At 31.5% G+C, this 18,472-nt stretch overlaps 1 protein-coding gene across 1 annotated transcript; it reads right to left on the reverse strand.

Annotated features, from left to right (window-relative positions):
• Window positions 1-7,285: 7,285 nt before the first annotated feature.
• On the reverse strand, window positions 7,286-13,420 carry LOC148610527 (uncharacterized). Its single transcript, XM_088543200.1, has 4 exons — window positions 13,179-13,420; window positions 11,520-11,741; window positions 8,007-8,212; window positions 7,286-7,556 (listed from the first exon to the last, which is right to left on the reverse strand). The coding sequence occupies exons 1-4, from the start codon at window positions 13,366-13,368 to the stop codon at window positions 7,317-7,319; spliced, it is 858 nt and encodes a 285-aa protein (XP_088399326.1). The 5' UTR covers window positions 13,369-13,420; the 3' UTR covers window positions 7,286-7,316.
• Window positions 13,421-18,472: the final 5,052 nt, after the last annotated feature.

Below are 18,472 nucleotides of genomic sequence, written 5' to 3' on the forward strand. Positions count from 1 at the left end.
CGAGACCATTAAAAAAATGAAATTTGATTCCCTTTCAATTGGCAGAAATATGTCATTTGTCGCTACCACGAAAAGGATAATTATATTACCATTATTTGATATTTTAAGCAATAAATTTGGACCATTATTAAAATTAAAAATTGCACCCTTACAATCTGCAGTAATATGTTATTTTTTGAGAAATTGAACTGAAATTAATGTGTCACAGAATGTGATTCTTATTTTGACAATGTTTACATTTTAAACAATAATATAATAACATTAAGGTAATTTCAATTGTTCGCACAATTTGCGAAAAAAATTCTAATTTTTAAGAATTCGGTCTGAAATATATGTATCACAGCCATCAACATAATACTGATATTGACAATTTTAACATTTTATTCAATAGATTTAGACAGAAAGGTATATCAAAAGTGTTTGCACACATACACTTTGCAAGAATTTGCAATTTTGAATATTTTGAACTGAAATATGTGTGTCGCGTCTACCGACCGGATACAAATATTTCCATTTTAAACATTTTGAACAGTAATTGTGAACCATTATTGAAATTAAAACTGTTTGCACCCTTACAATCTCCAGAAATACACATTTTGAAGACAATTGACTGAAATTAATGTGTTACAGCCACACATATAATGCTTATTGTGACAATTTTTAAACAATAATAGCAGTCCATTATTGAAATTAAATTTGTTTGCACCCATACAATTTAAAGAAATATGTTATCTTGTGGAACTGGGACTGAATATGTTTTCATTTGGAATTTCTTGTTGTTTTTATCGCGTGATTTTGGTAATTCAGTGGGAAGTTTATCATACACGGACTGTATGGTCTGAAAATAAGTTTCAATATGAAAAAAAACGGCGGAAAAGGGATTGTTTTAATCCGATAGTAGTACAAAGCAGTATGAATTTTGAAGTAGAAACTCGGCCAAAGTTCTTGACAAAATATCAATCGTTATGAATTATAATTTAGCCAATTTGACTTTTTCGTACATATATTTGGACGTTAATAAGGAAAAAAGCTAGATTTGTTGACGCTAAACGTGTTCTATAAAGCGTAATAAAAGTATTTGTTAATTAATGTGTTATTATCAATAATAAGATCGAAGTGACAATAAAAAAAGTGTACAGCGTTTTCGGTATTTTTTTCCATAATAATATTTTCTATATTAAATAGTTTTAATAGTTTTTATTTTATACAATCAACCCAAATAACACAATTTATCATCGGTTTATCTAAACACAGATTAACATAAACGGCGAAATAAAAACAACTATCTAAAATACGAACGGTATACCTATTCTTAACATCGATGCTGTGTACACATGTTTCTATGAGTAAATCTATTGAAAAAAACTATATAAGAATACCACATTTCTCTATTCAGCTTTAAAAAGACACTTTCTCTTTTGAGTCCTTTGTAACTTTGAGCTAACATTTTTATTTTTCTTCCCGGTCGAGTTATTGTCTCTTTAACATACCAACCATATCCATTTTCCTTAAATTAATTCATCACGTTCGAATACATATACACATAAACTATAAGTGTTATGTATAAAAATATCATGCCAGAACGGGAATAAGGTATCAGTAGACTCACTGTTTCGAAAAAGGTTCTACGTTTTTGTAAAGTAACATTCCTTTATTATCATTCGTAGTACTACTTGTATGCTGCCTTGGGCTCGTCTTGCCGTAGCAATCGCCTGTTTATTCGTATGCATTCATAACGAAACAATCAATACGACATGGATTGCCTTTGAAACATGCATGGCTTCATATTGTTTTGTCGAATATGAAATATACGATTATCTAAACATTTAACATGACGTAATGTTGATGACGATACCGATTAAGGGTTTGTTTTATGGAAATATTACTAACCACAATAAATAGCGCCTTCAATTGATCGATTGATGATCGTGTGGTTTTAATCGCATGGGCAGCACTATTTCAGCTATATCCAGAGCGATAAAAATGAAATGGATAATAAAATTAACATAAAATGATGTTGAAATGAAAATTGGGATACGACACATAGCACTGCTATGATTTGTGGTCTGGTTTTCCGTATTATAGCCTGCCGACCAAATCATGCAGCATGCTAGGGGTACTCGATTCCACCACCAGGTACACACAAACCAGTTGCTCTGTTTACAGAGTCCCCTGGCCATAATTAAAGATGATATATTTCCCAAGCATTTTATATAGTAAGAATTTACACACATAACTACGAAAAGGTGTAAGAGTAATCATGGAAACAAATCTAGCGGAAATTAAAGAAAAGTAATCCAGGGACAAAGACCAAGCAAGGAAAACAAACATACACAACAAAAATATTAAGTAACTATAATAATACATACAAAGTAACAAAAGCAAATTCCACTAAAAAACTGGAGCATGAACCAGGTGCCTCTGCTTTTCGAACGAACTGCTCATAAAAAAACCGTCCGGTGTAGACGAAAGAGGAAAGAAAAACTATGACACGATGAACAAATCAGTATTCATGGTGCAGATGGAAACACCATAACGATTCACAAGTTCATGATGGCGAACATAAGCGTCATTTTTTTTTATTCATTTTTGTTATTGTATGGTAATTTACAATACATAATTCGACTTTTGCAGACCTATGGTTATATATAGCTGGTCGAGTGGTCTACGGCGCTGGACTTGGTGCAGGTGGTGTTGCCATATATGTCACAGCAGTACGAGTTCGAGTCCCGCGGAATGAACGACCGAAAATTTGCATCGCAAATTTGACAGTTCTAACATCGTTGGGAATTTTTTTCAGACCTATCTGTTAACGTTATCTTCCCTGTATGAATAAATTTGAGTTTGTCATTTGGTTGTTATGTACATGTATACTTTTTGCCATATGTAAATCTTTGTTTACCCTATGAATATTGTTTATTAACTCTTTATTGTTATGCAGAGCATCCCTCATTTTTTCAATCAGAGCCCTTTCGTAGGCTTAAATACTTGAACGGAAGAATCTGTACATGTTAAACCATTTGCAGACAGTGTGTAGATTACATTAATAATGTTGTTGATATTAGTCTTGTTTAGGTATTAAAAACACCGATCTTACATTTTTCATTTAGTTCGAATAAACCAGGCTCAACTTTACTGTTTCACAACTGTATACCTCTAAACAAAATAAAACAAAGTGTTGAAAAACGATTTGGTTTTAAATGATACGTTTTAACATATTATTCTGGGATTTAAGGATTCGAAGCATTTGTATTTTAAATATAATTATGTTAAGTAACTAATATCGGTAAGAGGAAACGATATACCAAAAATAATCAATGTTCTCGATAATTGACCCTGATTATGAAAAATGTTGCCACCACGTTGGTTTATGTATTATACAGTTGTAACCGTCCGTTACTTTTTCTGTACAATTGAGGCATCCGGTTTTTATGTTTTAAGGCATAACTATATTCACCCTGGACATAAATAATTTGTAAACCAACCTAACGATACTTGAAGAATTTATCGCCCAAAGCACCTTTTCCTTCTCATATTGTTTCAGAATATTTAAGAAAAATATAGAAATTATGTTGCTCTACATTATTTGTGATAGAGTATATCCAATTAGCAGTAGCCCTTTCCTAAGATGTTCCTTCTCAATATGTCTTTTTCTATTTTATCACTAGATCTATAAATGCTTTGGGGTTAATCGGACTTTTGCCTTTCTATTTGGTTAGGATAAGTCTATTCATAGAGATATTAAGAGTTTTGAGATAAAGACATTCGTTATAAGTACGAGATACAATCGAACTCTTATATTTGCTTAGGTTGATTTGCCTAAAGTAAACGACCAGGTAAAATTACCATTTTATTTCAATAACCTCACCAAGGTTGGTTAAGAGCAGAGCATGATCAGTTGTTAAATATTTGATTAGTCAATATCAACTTATATTGCTTCCAAACAGTCTTATCAAATTTTTAACTTTGTTGCACAGAATTTGCGCATAATCAATAAACGGTTCCTGTCAATTGGGAAAACTTTTATCCCAAAAGTAAAAATTAATTTCAGACCTTTTCTGATCTTCATCCATAAAACGCATGCTGGTCATATGAAAATATCTTTCTATGTCCACGATTAATTTCACGAAACGTTATTTCACATGTGTATTAAAAATATTTTTATTGCTGCTCGTCATATCATCACACAAGCGAAGTTTCACTTCCATTTCTTTGACAAGTTTGTTTAACTCATTCTTAAAAAAAATAAGTTCAAATGGATATCATGATTAGGGGAAGTCATTATTTTCAAATTCTCTTATAACGAAGACACTTTTTACGATGAAAGTCAGGGAATTTTACCTCTTTTTACAAATAGGGTGTAATTTAAAGCAAATATTTCAATTGCTATTCCAATACTTATATGGTCCAAAATATGGCAAAACAGAAGGAGCAAAGTACTTATACGTGAGTTGGTTAAATATCGATTCATCTTACAAAATATCAGAAAAAATACCTCAGGCCAAAAAAATAAGAAGACAATTCAGGAACTTAAGAATCGGAGCAAGTGGTCTAGAAATGGTACTAAAAGCAGGGGCCATCTTCGTATACAAGTAAAAAACATAGTCAAATAGAATTTCATGATATGAAAAAAAATTAAATGGTTTATTAAAAAGATACACATTGAAATTCAATTTGTAATATGAGATTTCTTTTGTTATCTCAGAATAAATTAGTAGAGTTCAAAAGCGTGTATATTTTGTTTTAATGTATTGACTACAAATATCATGTTTATCTATTAGTCATATATTACACATTAATTCAATGTTATTGAATACTCCGATTTTAACAAAAACATTTTTTCCTAATAAATGCAACACCTGAAATTAATATATTCATTACTGTCTGAATGACTCATCTTTTCCAATGAAATCATCAATGGATTTGAATGTGGGGCTGTCCGTAGCGTCATTAATTTAACATTCCATACAACAAAAACCGTTGCCACTCGCATTCGCTCTGATTAAGATGTTGGACAAAGTTTTAAGTAAACAGCGTCACTTTGACATTGAGAATTATAATTTAAGAATACATATACAACTTTGAAATGAACATAGCACTATTTTTTTTTCTTTTAAGGATAAAAATAAAAAAAAAACCTTAAAAGTTTAAAATGTCCATCTACATGTTCAAAAATGCACCGTAACAACAGAATATCCAATAAACAATGAACACAAGATCCCACTTCCGCTGTTTGCTAATCTGGTTGAGAGACTGAATAATCCCCTGAACATAAGTTATTTGACAGATATATTTTTTTTAGGTTATTCATATCGAAAGTTGGTGGTAGTTTTGTAGAACACAAACAAATCGTCACCAATGAAAAGGATTGTGTTACATGTAGCACAATTATAGAAAGTTATGTTAATCACATTGATCACTGTACCTGTCCTATTGGATATGATTCCATTAACACCTCCATCCAGGCATTGAAATGTAGTAAAAACACAATTTGACACAAAACTTTTTTTCCAAATGCACTCTCCATTGAACACATATAACTACCTGTATTTCATTAATACATCCAATTTCAATGTACATATATAATGTACACATGGATTATGGCAAGTAAATGCTTCCTTCTGTTAACTTTACATACAGTTCTTGAAATCAAAATTAAATCCTACATCTAAGTTCCAGGGAATATTGTTGACGTTTTTGGAAATATTCTAACTTGAGATTCCATACCGTCACAAAAATGATACATTATAAAAAGGTTGTCCTGCTGTCTAGTATGGGTTTGAAGATTGGAGTTGGGAAATATCTCTGTAAAGGCAGTAAAATTCAAATAAGCATATATGTCATGCAATTAAATTACTGGTCAGTCAACGTACGGCCACACGGATTAAAGTGAATTAAATAATCAATTTCACATGTCATTGAAAATTATTGAAGGGGAAACAATATTTGCATCCCTGCTGGCTGTTTAAAAGAAGTACTTTACAGGTTGATTAAAACGATTTAAAGAAGATGATATAAACAGACATTTACTAGTATTAATTTACAAATTGGCGATCGGGTTGTAATATATTTATCATTTCATACATTTCGGCAGATGAAGATTTTGAAACTCATGACAGTTGTTCGATGTATGTTAGTAGGTCAGTGATGAATGAACCCCGGCCAAGCCGGTCCCGCACATACGGTCTTTTACCAAAACAAAGGGAATTTAAAGTGCAACTTACCAACACTTGGAGAATGTTTTACTGGTAACATGTATGACTTCAAAATTCATCGATGATTGAAGTGTAATGTATCGGTAAATGCAAGCAAGACGTCTCATTTGTTTACTACAGGTGCTCTGACGTTTCAATCTTCTCTGCGACGTCAAAATCGATACAAAAAATGCTGCTAGTTTTGTTATGTTGTGTTTCTTTATTAATATGAGAGTTTATTCAATCGTTAATTTCATATATTAAAAGAACTGAGGACTTCTTTTAACACTAAAAAATATTCTTATGTGTTATTTACAAAGATTTTTGTTACTTCTGGAAAAAAGTCTCCCAACTTAAAATGTCACATATTGTGTGCGTAATCAGAACTCCTGAACATACATTAGAGTAAAATTATTGTAAAAAACGTAAAAATTGTCTGTATCAGGATTATAGCGATGGCTGTGATACATATATTTCAGACCAATTCTAGAAAGTGACACATATTTTTTTCAAATTGAATGAGTGCGAACACTTGATATTACATTTATGGTCTTATATTATCTTATTATTGTTTATATATAATTAAGTTAATATAGTCAAAATGAGCATCATATATTTGGCTGTGACACATTGATTTCAGTTCAATTTCTCAAAAATGATATTTTTCAGAAGATTGTAAGGGTGAGAAAAGTTTTGATTTCAATAATGGTATACAATTCTTGTTTACAATGGCTATATTAATATCCTTCTCGAGGTTTGCTACGAATGACAAATTTCTGCCAATTAAAACGGAATCAACATTTCGAAATTTTTTTTTTAAATGGTTTTGTTATTTTTGCTCAATATGTTAAATTTGTCAATATTAAAATCATGCGAGTGTCTCCGGTATAAAATTATTTCAGTCCAAATTTGCAAAAATGACATATGTTTAGAAATCGTATGAGCGCGATTTTCCCATTTGCCCAATCCCCTATATCCCAGTGCCCAATTGCCTTATAGCCCATCAAATGAGAAGTATATCAGATAAGGTACTGTATTGTTCATGACGTTTCAAAAAAGGAAACACATATATTAATAAAAGTAAACACATGTACATCATGATATGATTTATTCAAAAAGACTTCATTTACCCCTGATAGCATACACTTTAACTTCGGAAACTTTAAGATATTCATTTCCATTTATCCTTAATTTGACATAGCGGGCTCTCCCCATTTGGTGACAGTATAATATAAGATGTTCTCCGTTGAATGCAGGCCCTTTGTAGTGAGCACAGACTGACATGTTCTGATATGAGTTACCCATAGTAATGCCTAAGTCATGGAGACGATAGCCTGAAAGAGTAATCAAGGAAGCAACATTCTAGCGAAAATTAAAACAATGTAATCCAGGGACAAACACTAGATATGGAAAACAACCCACACATAAAACAACAATAAATAATAAAAAATAATACGTACAAAGTAACAAAAAGTAAATGAGCAACTTTTTTTTTCTAAAAACAGCACACACATTGAATTAAAGCAGTGGCAAATATCAGCCCTAACTACCTATCATCATTGCATAATGTTTGCAAAAGGTAAAATTCCCTGGGTGACTAACTTCGCTCAATGCTGACTCACGAAATGAAGTCGGATTGAACTAGCTTAATAGTCGATTTAGATTAAGTGTCAGTCTTTATTAAAATCAAGTGGTTCATGAATATAAAAAAAATCATTAAAATTCAATTATATTTCATATATTTTTTTTAATTTGTATTGTGTTAATGATGTGTGTTTTTACAACATTTTAAAACAAACATGCACTTTATTAGTAGTCATAAGCAAACACTTCGACTTCTGCAAGCTGCAAGTACTCTCTATCTTTGATCATAAGCTTTACATATCTTCCCCGTTTGAGTTCTTTACAGTTCAGCAAAATGTGTGCTCCAGTTACTGCTGGTCCTTTATAAAACGCGCAAGGCTTCATCGTGTTATAGGTTGTTCCTACTGTTACAGTCAAGTCATGTAAACGACCACCTGAAACATATCATGTAGAAATTCAAGTACCCTTCATAAATGTAATTGAGTCATAGGGAATTGACTTTTGATAACCGAAGACACTTACATGTGCATAACATGAACGGTGAGCACCCGTTCGACAAGACTAGTCATTGTGGGTCTTGTTTAAGCTACAGTGAAGACTCGAAGTCGCAGTAACCAGAAAACATTTATATAAAATCAAAAAATACCGAAGTGTTAACAGTGGGTAATTCAAATACGTCAAATTAATGAAGAAAAATGTCTTGACATGAACGAATGAATCAGAGACAACCTGCATACACAATGTAACCGGTTAAAAAAAGACTACACAAAAAAAACAACTGACGATAAAGGAACAAGACGAGAACCCTAGCACTATGAACTCCCTCAAAAATTGGAAATGACATAATGTAATCCGGAAGTGAAATAATATCCTGCTCCGCCGGTGGCACTGCAAGTGGGTATATACGGTAATAAAGTAGCAACAATAATGCAACTCCTCCACAGGTGTCAAGAACATTGACTTTAGGGCTTATTTTTTGTTTTTAAACTACGTATCATGTTGTTAGAGTAGTAGATAAATAGTGGGCAAATATCTACAATTGACAAAATTAGATTTAGGTAAAGAAAAATCATCATAAAACATATGCCATTATCATTTTTTTTCAAATGTGAGAATATGATACTGAATTTGATATCACAAAGCAGTAAATTATGCAGTACAAATGAGATTCGATTTAAGAGTCAGGATGAAATGGGAAAAAATTGTTATAACAAAATCTTCTTGTGTTTAATAATAATGAATGTACAGTTTCTATCAAATTTACCTCTTTGGACAATTACTACATGTCAATAAGTTTCATATGCCGCTCATTATCATGCCTTACTAGAAACATTGTCATTTTTATAGGCAACTGTGCACGATATAAAAAAGACATCGAATGAAGAGGCTCCAAGTTATATAAACTATTTACCTTCCTTTAATAAGTCATTATCAATAAACGAATGGATTAAAATATCCGCCATTTGTTATACGGACAAGTCGATTGTACAGCACTCGGATCGTGTAACTTACCGACCAGTACGATGTACCATACACAGTATACAATGTGCGATACTATATATACAATGTGCAACACATGAGAGCAATATCTCTCGACAAACTTTAATCATCCAACATGCTATGTTTTGTTTACATATAAAACTGAGAAGACGAATTTATTTAATCAAATATGCATTCCCTTGATTTTTTTGTTCTTTGGTATTAATTATATTTTCTTTTAATATTACTATGTCATTTTTTCAATGGCATATGAATTAGAAAGAAATTCAAATATAAAAAACTTATCAATATTGTTGAAACTGGGTAATTGCAAATTTAGTATCAAATAAAATGCCTGAAGTTCAATCAAACACAGACCTGTCGTCTTTTTAACACATATTTATGCTACAAGGGATGCGAACGAGTGATTTTAAAAATTAATTTAATTATTGTTTTAAATGGAGATTTGTAGATGGATAGGATAACTGTGCAATTGCTACTAATTCTATCAAAATCTAAAATATATTAATTTACTCTATAAAATGTAAATGTTCACTACATACAGGATATTGTTTTCCTCAAATTAAGATAAATGTAGTACTTCAGGTTGATGCAATAACTCTTAATATGATTTAAAAAATCCTTAAAATATGTCTGAAAAATGTGAAGTTGTAATAGTAACAGGATCTTCCAAACAGTTTATCTCAATTTTAGTTTATGAAAATTTCTTAAAATATTTGTAAAAATATATCACATTTTGGAAAAATGTAATACTTACAAGGCGGAAGCAATTACCACAAATTTCTCTAAAATCCAAAATATATATGTATTTAATCATACAAATGTCTATTTCCACTGCACACAGGATATCGTGTTTGTGTATATCTGTTTTCCATGTAAGGTCTTTGTCCCTGGATTACATTCATTTGATTACCGCTATAATCTTTATTCCATTAATTACTCTTCGATTACCGCTATAACTTTGGTTCCCTTTATTACTCTTTCCTAATTGAAATCGTCAAAACAACAACTTTCCCATTTTTTTTTTGGAAAAAAACGTATCACATTTTTAAAAAAATGTAGTACTTTAGGTGGATGCGTTAACTCGTACATGTATATCTCGAAATCGAAAATATATGAATTTAGTCTGTAAATGTAAATTTTTTACTACACACACGAGATCACGATCTGTTTTCCTCAATTTAAGGTTCTCAAAAGACCACAATTTCTCAATTTGTTTTCTAGAAACGTACCATGTTTTTTTAAATGCGGTACTTCAGGCAGATTTGATAACTCTTTATATGTCTAAACATTAACAATATACGTTTTCAATCAGACAAATGTAAACTTGTATTGAAACAAGATATATTTAACAGTCTTTTTATCTTTCGTTTTTTTAATTTAAGATGATCAAAACAACAAAATTTGTCAAATTCTTTTTGTAAAAACATATCACGTTTAGTACTTTAGGTGGGTGCGATGACTCTTAATGCATGTATGTCCTAATAACCAAAATATATGTTTGTCGTCTAAAACTGTCAACTTTAACTGAACACAGGATATAAGGAACAGTTTTTCTCAATAGAAAATTATCAAAACAATAATATTTTAACATTTCCCTTTTACCATTTACGAAATACGATGTACGATACACGATTTACGTTTTACGATGTTTGATACATGGTGTACGATACATGATGTACGATATGAGGTAAAGGTAAGTTTTCACGATCCCAGTACTGTATCACCATAATCAAGTCTTAGTTGATAAAAGATTCTGTTCTTTAGGGGTCCATATTATGCCTATATATTAATTTTATTTCGGGCTTTGTCTATGCGAAAATGAACCTATTTTTAATTTAGCATTATACTTCAAAACGTAGTAAAATTCTAAATTAACCTAGCTATCTTGGGTTGTAATATATGCACATTGAAATCTTGGTTTAAGGGTTTTAGTGCTCACGAATAATAGAACAGCATACATCATTACATTAAACGGCATTTCATTTTCCAGTTAAAATACATCAAATTTGATGATGATGATGATGATGATGGTGATGCCCTTACCATATATGTGACTTCTACAGGATAAGGATATTGTAAATTTGATATTTCTTTTTCGTCTTTATATTTCGTAAATGTCAAGCCATTATTTCCGAATCACATAATGTCCAACAGAACGCTTTTATATCATTTATATTTTAGACAACCTCCATGTAAAGTAATTAAGCACGATCATGTAAGAAATAAAATTTAGCTCACCACAGCAATCTCTCCGATTATACACTTCAACACGTTGAATTTGATATGTCTTCCCTAGATCAACTATCCAGTATGGTCTATTCTCAATCCCTGTGATCGCATGCGATTTGGTGTTTCCGTCAACAGCTTTATCTGGTTTGAATTCGTTATAGTTTAAATATGTTGAACTCTGAATTGCGTTTTTTCCTATTGCAACTTCTTGGAGATGCTTTGCATATTGATCTTAAATTATATAAATGCAGAAAATAAGACCATTTTTTCAATACTTGCAGATTATCTTGTAGCGATTTATTTGCATATCGGTTCTTGTGCATTATCTTTATATGTTTGTAAATGTCACTCCAAAGTTAATGTTAGAGATACAGAAAACAACTTTATAAGAAATCCTTCAATCTAATCCTCTGTACAAATGAAGTATTTGGTAAAAAATGGCATGATATACCCCAACAGCCTTGTAATTACACAGTTTCTACAGAAAAAAATCAATGGAGAAAGACAAGATTTTCCATTTTCGATAACGGAGTTGTTTTGATTCCATAGAAAAACACTGCAAACAAATTTCAAAGACAGTAATCTCTACGAAAAATCTTATTTTTTACATTCTAATAGAAAAAATATAATTGTAAAGTGACAAAAATGGTTCTTGAAATAGAGTACACATGATTGAGTAAAAGTATAAGTATACTGTCAGATCGGTTGTTTTTTTTTTATAATTCTAGCAAAAATGTGAGTTTACCAGTCAGTTAAGTAAATATATATAAAAATAAGGGATGATTGTCAATGAGATATTTTTATATAGCCTAGCTGGCCGAGTGGTCTAGGGTGCTGGACTTAATGCAGGCGGTGTTGCCATAGATGTCACAGCGGTACGAGTTCGAGTCCCGCGGAGGGAACGACCAAAAATTTGCTTCGCAAATTTGACAGTTCTAACATCGTTGGGAATTTTTCAGACCCTTCTATAAGTTTACGTTATCTTCCCTGTATCAATTTGATCCGATTGAGCAGTGTAGCGAATAGTCTCGTCACATTCTGAGACGTTGTATAATATTGATTTGTTGTGACATGCATCATTAATTTGATTCTCTATCCTAAATAATAACACCTAGATGAACTGTCCCGTTCTACCATACATCGTGTACTAAGTTACAGCCCTAGATTAATCCTACGAGGAGGAATGACCCGGCCAGGACAAGCTATATATTTATATAGCCTAGCTGGCCGAGTGGTCTAGGGTGCTGGACTTAGTGCAGGTGGTGTTGCCGTAGATGTCACAGCGGTACGAGTTCGAGTCCCGCGGAGGAAACGACCAAAAATTTGCTTCGCAAATTTGACAGTTTTAACATCGTTGAGAATTTTTCAGACCCTTTCAGACCAAATATATATATATATTTGTGATCTCTAACACTTATTGTTTCGTTTCTTTTGCATTACATGTGATATATTATCTGTGTGTTTTGAATTCTCCTTTCTTCTTTCTTGAGTAGTAAAATGAGTTTCAAAAGATATGGTTAGATTTTAAGATAATACAATTTGCGACATGTTAACTGTATCCAATTATTAAAAACATACTAGAAAAAACCTCAAATTTCACTTCATTCAAACTGAAAATTAGTGATAACTAAAGCAAAACTGTTTGAATACTTAATATAAACTATATACCTTTCGTTAGGATGTCGAAAATCTTTTCCACTCGTTTGTCAATTCGGTCCACCTTTTTTTCCATCTTTGCACCAAAGCGTTTTAGCCATTGCCCTTTTTCAAAGTGATAAGATGCAGAACAAGAAATAAAACATATGTAAAAATAGCAAAGAAGATAAAGAAATTCAAAAGTTTTGGCAAATTTTGTCATCCTACACTGCCTAAGAATAAACTAAACAAATTGTTTCTAAATACTGGAAAAAAATCAATCTTGTAACACGCACAATTGTCATTTCCGTCTGTATAGATTCCGTATTTGATTTCAATTGATATCAAACAGGTGGCTGTAACTACCAACCTATTTCAGATTATTTTTACACATATTTTATGCTAACAGAAAATCATGGAAATTCACTTCATCGATGACATTTCAAGTAGCACACCAGCTTAGAATCATGCAAAAAAATTGAAAATATGTAAGCCTTTATTATATGTACCATAGTACAAAAATATTACTTTTTAATGTGTTTCAATTTTTTACAATGAAAAAATAGGGGGATAGTTATCCAATCAAAATTAACGTTATCATTGATTAGCTTTGTGTTTATTCTTATTTTAATTCAGGGTGTATCATAAAGAGTCAAATAACCGAGTGATAATAACACGGAACAAAACTTCAAAACTATTTATATTCATTAATTTGATTAACTTTATTCAACAAACGGTCGGCATTCCAAATAAACTTGATACATCAGTTATATCCATAACGCAATATTACATGTATGTGTGCCAATTCATTACGTAATGTTTCACTCCCCAGTACCCACACCGCATTCTCCATAGTCACTTAATCCAATAAATTCGGTAGATTACAATGTTCAAGCACTCAGTCTGGTATTATTTTAACAATGCATTTGATCGATAAATAAGTCAGATAAAAAGACAGCAATTATCTCAAATACTAAATATTATAATCGTGCAGAGCAAAATCTGTAATCATTTATAGTTGTTATGCCACTTTATTTTCGTTGTAAGCTAGATAGAAATCTTTCGTATTCATTCTAAATATAAATGTTTATTTTTTTCTTCAAATCATTCAGCAAATATCAAACAACGTTTTCTTTTCATTATGTTTAGACACAAAGTATAACAATACTTATATCTATTCTCAGAACGGTTCAAATATTGCAATAACTGAACTCCATAAACTATTACAAATATCAGCAATAAAATGAGATCTAAGTAGGACCAGTTATATAAATTATTGATACAAATCTTTTTTTTCAGTTGTACAATGTATGTGCGTTTTATCTTTTTGTAATACTTTAGATGCCTTTTGGTTTTATTGTGGGAAAAGCAAAAAAAAAATCAATCCTGTGTTAGTTATGTCTGTAGTCTAATTATTATTAGCCTCTCGGATTTATAATAGATTCGTTTGCGTTCATAAACAAATAAAACAAGACACAAGGTATAGTTTTAATTAGACTGAATATGTGTCATTCTTTAACAAGAATACTTGACATTATAAACACTATAAGATCAGAAGTTTCATCTTACGAAGATTTTATTTTTAGACTTATGTAGCAGAAGGAAATCAATTTAAAAACTAGAAATATAAATTTTCTCAGACAAAAACGTTATCCTTGACACATCATATAAGTTTAGATTTCCAAACTTGAAATACCCGGATCAGATACAAATGTAGATACAAACGTCCCTATAAACTCCTCATACGTGAAAGGTACTGAACTGATAAGCTCGGACAAAAAAGTCAGAAAGTCCGTATAACAAATGGCAATTTCAGGGTCGAAACCGAAAGTTTCAAAACCATGTGTGTATCATTCAATTCCCAAAAGCCTATTAAACTTTCTTTTGAAACAGAATTGAAACAATCCAAGTTATTTTTATGCTTACATGAGATTGATGTAAAATGCTGAATACATACAAACGTTCCAATGATTTTAAGAGTTGTGTCCCTTACCCTAGATCTACCTCCTTAAATGATATAGTAAGTAAGATTTTCAGATACTATTTGTTAATTATTTACAAACTACTGAAACATTGGACGAAAAGTCCAATATTAGTTTAAGTTTCATTCAAAATGGCAATTAATTAGAAGATTATTCACTAACATGTAAAAAGCTGTTTGAATAGTTTATATAAGCTAGTACCCTTTGTTAGATGTCATAAATCGGTTCCACTCGTGTGTAAATACTCTCAAATGTTATTTCCATCTTTGCACCAAAACGCTTTAGTTGTTATTCTAAGTCATGACAAGATGCAAAACACAAGGATTGAAAGGAAAGAAAAGAAATGTAGAACTTTTGGCTAACACATGTATCTAATCAATGTACTTATTTTAATATCTAATAAATTAGCGTTAGATCTATTTGGATAACATCATTCATCGCCTTAGTTACACCAGTGTACAATTGAAATATTTTCGGTAACAATATATGTTTCTAGAAGCTTTATATTTGTTACCAAAATACAATGTAACAATTGTCATATTATATAATCATTGATTAATTCACCAATGAAATTGTAAGTGATAACGTTCAATTGGCATTATCATGCGCACAGTTGCGATCACTACTAACCTCTCTTCGATCCTGTCAGGATTCGCTGTCATAGAACAGTTCTATACCGTCAGAAACTGTTCTGACCCGCGACACACCTTGTCAAGGTCTGTAAGGACTTCGGACAAGCTCTATTTTAATTTGTCATGTGTCCTGACACTCTCATGTCAGGAACTGTTCTAAGTAGAACAGATACGTAGATTAGAAGAGTTCCTGACCGATTCTGACAGTCATTAGCTCGAGAATACTTCTATGACTGAATTACATATAGTACATGTGAGTGATTACGAATCCCGATTCGTATGACGGGATGGAAGCCCTGCTATGTTTAAACTTTTTTTTCAATTTTTACCGGACTTTTATGTATGGCATGCAGTAGCAGCAAAGATTATTGCCTGCCGTACTTGCTACGCCCCTGACTTTGAACTGAATTATTTTTGGTTGCAGATCTAGACACCGGTATGATACAGATGACCTATATATATTGACATTTTTAAACAGTTTATACAGAAATTTTTGAACTTTATGGAAGGTTAAACTGTTCATACTCATACGATTTGAAAGAATAGGACATTATGAAGAATTTTGACCGAAATATATTAGTCGCAGTCACCAACATGGTAGTTATATTACAAAAAAAAATAGCATTTTAGTCAATAATTTTAGGCTCTCATGCAAATCAAAAGTGCTCGCACTCATATATTTTGCACGAATAAGATTTCTTTAAAGAATTTTCACCAAAACAAATGTGTCACAGCCAGCCACATGATAATTATATTGATAAATTTGGCATTAATTTAAGTCATTCTTTTTAGACCCTCAAGCAAATTAAAAGTGTGCGCACTGATACATTTGCAAGAATATCACATTTTTAAAGAATTTTGACTCAAAGTAATATGTCGCAGCCCCTATATGATAGTTATATTGAAATATTTAGCATTTTAGTCAATAATTGTATACCCTCAAGCAAATTAAAAGTGTGCGCACATTTTGCAACAATATGAAATTTTTGAAAAATGTTGACTCAAATTAATTTGTCAAAGCCAATATTTGATAGTAATTTTTAAAGATTTAGCATTTTAATCATTAATTTTAGACCCTCATGCAAATTACAAGTGTGGGCACTCATACATTTTGCATGAATATGACATTTTAAAGAATTTTGACTCAAATTAATGTGGCAGAGCCAATATATGATAGTTATATTGAACAAATCATCATTTTAGTCATTAGTTTTAGACCCTCATGGAAATTAAAAGTGCTCGCACTCATACATATACTGGAATTTGACATTTTCTGTAGAATTTTCACCGAAATATATGAGTCACAGTCACCCACATGATAGTTGTATTGAAAAAAAACAAACATCTTAGTCAATAGTTTTAGACCCTCACGAAAAATAAATTGCCTGCACTCATACATTTTGCAGAATTTTTACTGAAATACATGTAACAGTGTCACAGTCGCTAATATAAACTAACATTTTTAGTTTCTACATTTTCTACATATAAGACTATGTAGGAAAATTTGAAGCGTTATCACTCATATTCGTTGCTAAAAGTGGCATTTAGAAGAATTTTGACCGAAATATTTAGGTATCAGTCACCCATTTAATGCGAAATTGTCAATTTCAACATTTATTAGAATGATTTGTGACTTATGTTATCAAAAGTAGCTTTCACTCAAAAAGTACTTTGTCAATCTTGAATTTCGTGAGAATTACCGATCATCTGACGGTCATCTGTTACACTTTGAACAGAAACATAGACCTTTGATTTTATAATTAAATACTTTGATTTAATTATTATCACAGGTGTATGACAGAATGTAAAAAAAAATATACACGTAAACAATGATAATTTTTGAACGATGAGTGATCGGCGAAAATTGGAACATGAACAAAGATCGAGTGATTGTGGGATGATTATCACGACGAGCTCTCTATATATAATTGGAAATTCAATGTAAATTTTGAAATCAAGATTTGTTTTCTAATCGGGTTAGCTAATTTATATTTGTCACACAGTTTCATTTATTAATCGCGGACTTCCTGTTCTAAATTACGTCACACAAAATAGAAAGATTATGTGTCAGGAACTGTCCAGGGGTATGACAGTTTAGAACAGCTTTTCGTATTTTCTCTGTCACGAACCAGGACAGTTTCTCTCAGGATCTATCAGGGAATAGGGCAAAATGAGTCCTGATCTAGGACAGCCTCTGTCAGACCCTGTCAGGATCTGTCAGGATTTTTGTTCTATCTGCTGTCGTAGAACAGAAATCCTGACAGATTCTGACAGAACTTAAGAGAGGTTAGAAGTGATTGCAACTGTATGCGTTTGAATTGTGTATAGTTTTTGGCATATCATCCCAATAAACACGATATTTCCAAACTAAATTGCAATGAAGTGGAAAGAACATTTGAAGGTTTCGAACTTTTGTGAAAGCACCAGTTTTAGAAACCGAGGGTTTAAATTTACACTTCATGTTTTAATCAAACACAGAAAGCATACATACACCCTATATGCCTAATTTCTACATTTTGTAAGTTATTATGGGAATTGGTTTAATAAAATGATGGACGGGTACCACACACCATGCCGACTCAAAACGAGGTTTTCGAGTACAAGAAATCGCTTATCAATTAGCGACGTAAAATGGCGCTAAAATAAAAACAAATATTAACATTCTTTAACATGCTGTTTCTATTTCAACGACGAGGTATGAATTAATTATTTG

This window comes from Perna viridis, chromosome 8, assembly GCF_037379345.1.
Source record: "Perna viridis isolate PV_CMFRI_1.1 ecotype Kerala chromosome 8, ASM3737934v1, whole genome shotgun sequence".
In the NCBI taxonomy this organism is placed as follows: domain Eukaryota; kingdom Metazoa; phylum Mollusca; class Bivalvia; order Mytilida; family Mytilidae; genus Perna; species Perna viridis.

Coding starts and splice junctions, on each gene's coding strand:
- LOC148610527 (XM_088543200.1), bottom strand. CDS start 13,368: ATGACAAAATTTGCCAAAACTTTTGAATTTCTTTATCTTCTTTGCTAT. Junction 8,213..11,519: donor TAATCGGAGAGATTGCTGTG/GTGAGCTAAATT, acceptor GATATGTTTCAG/GTGGTCGTTTACATGACTTG. Junction 7,557..8,006: donor AAGTGTTTGCTTATGACTAC/TAATAAAGTGCA, acceptor AATTTTCGCTAG/AATGTTGCTTCCTTGATTAC.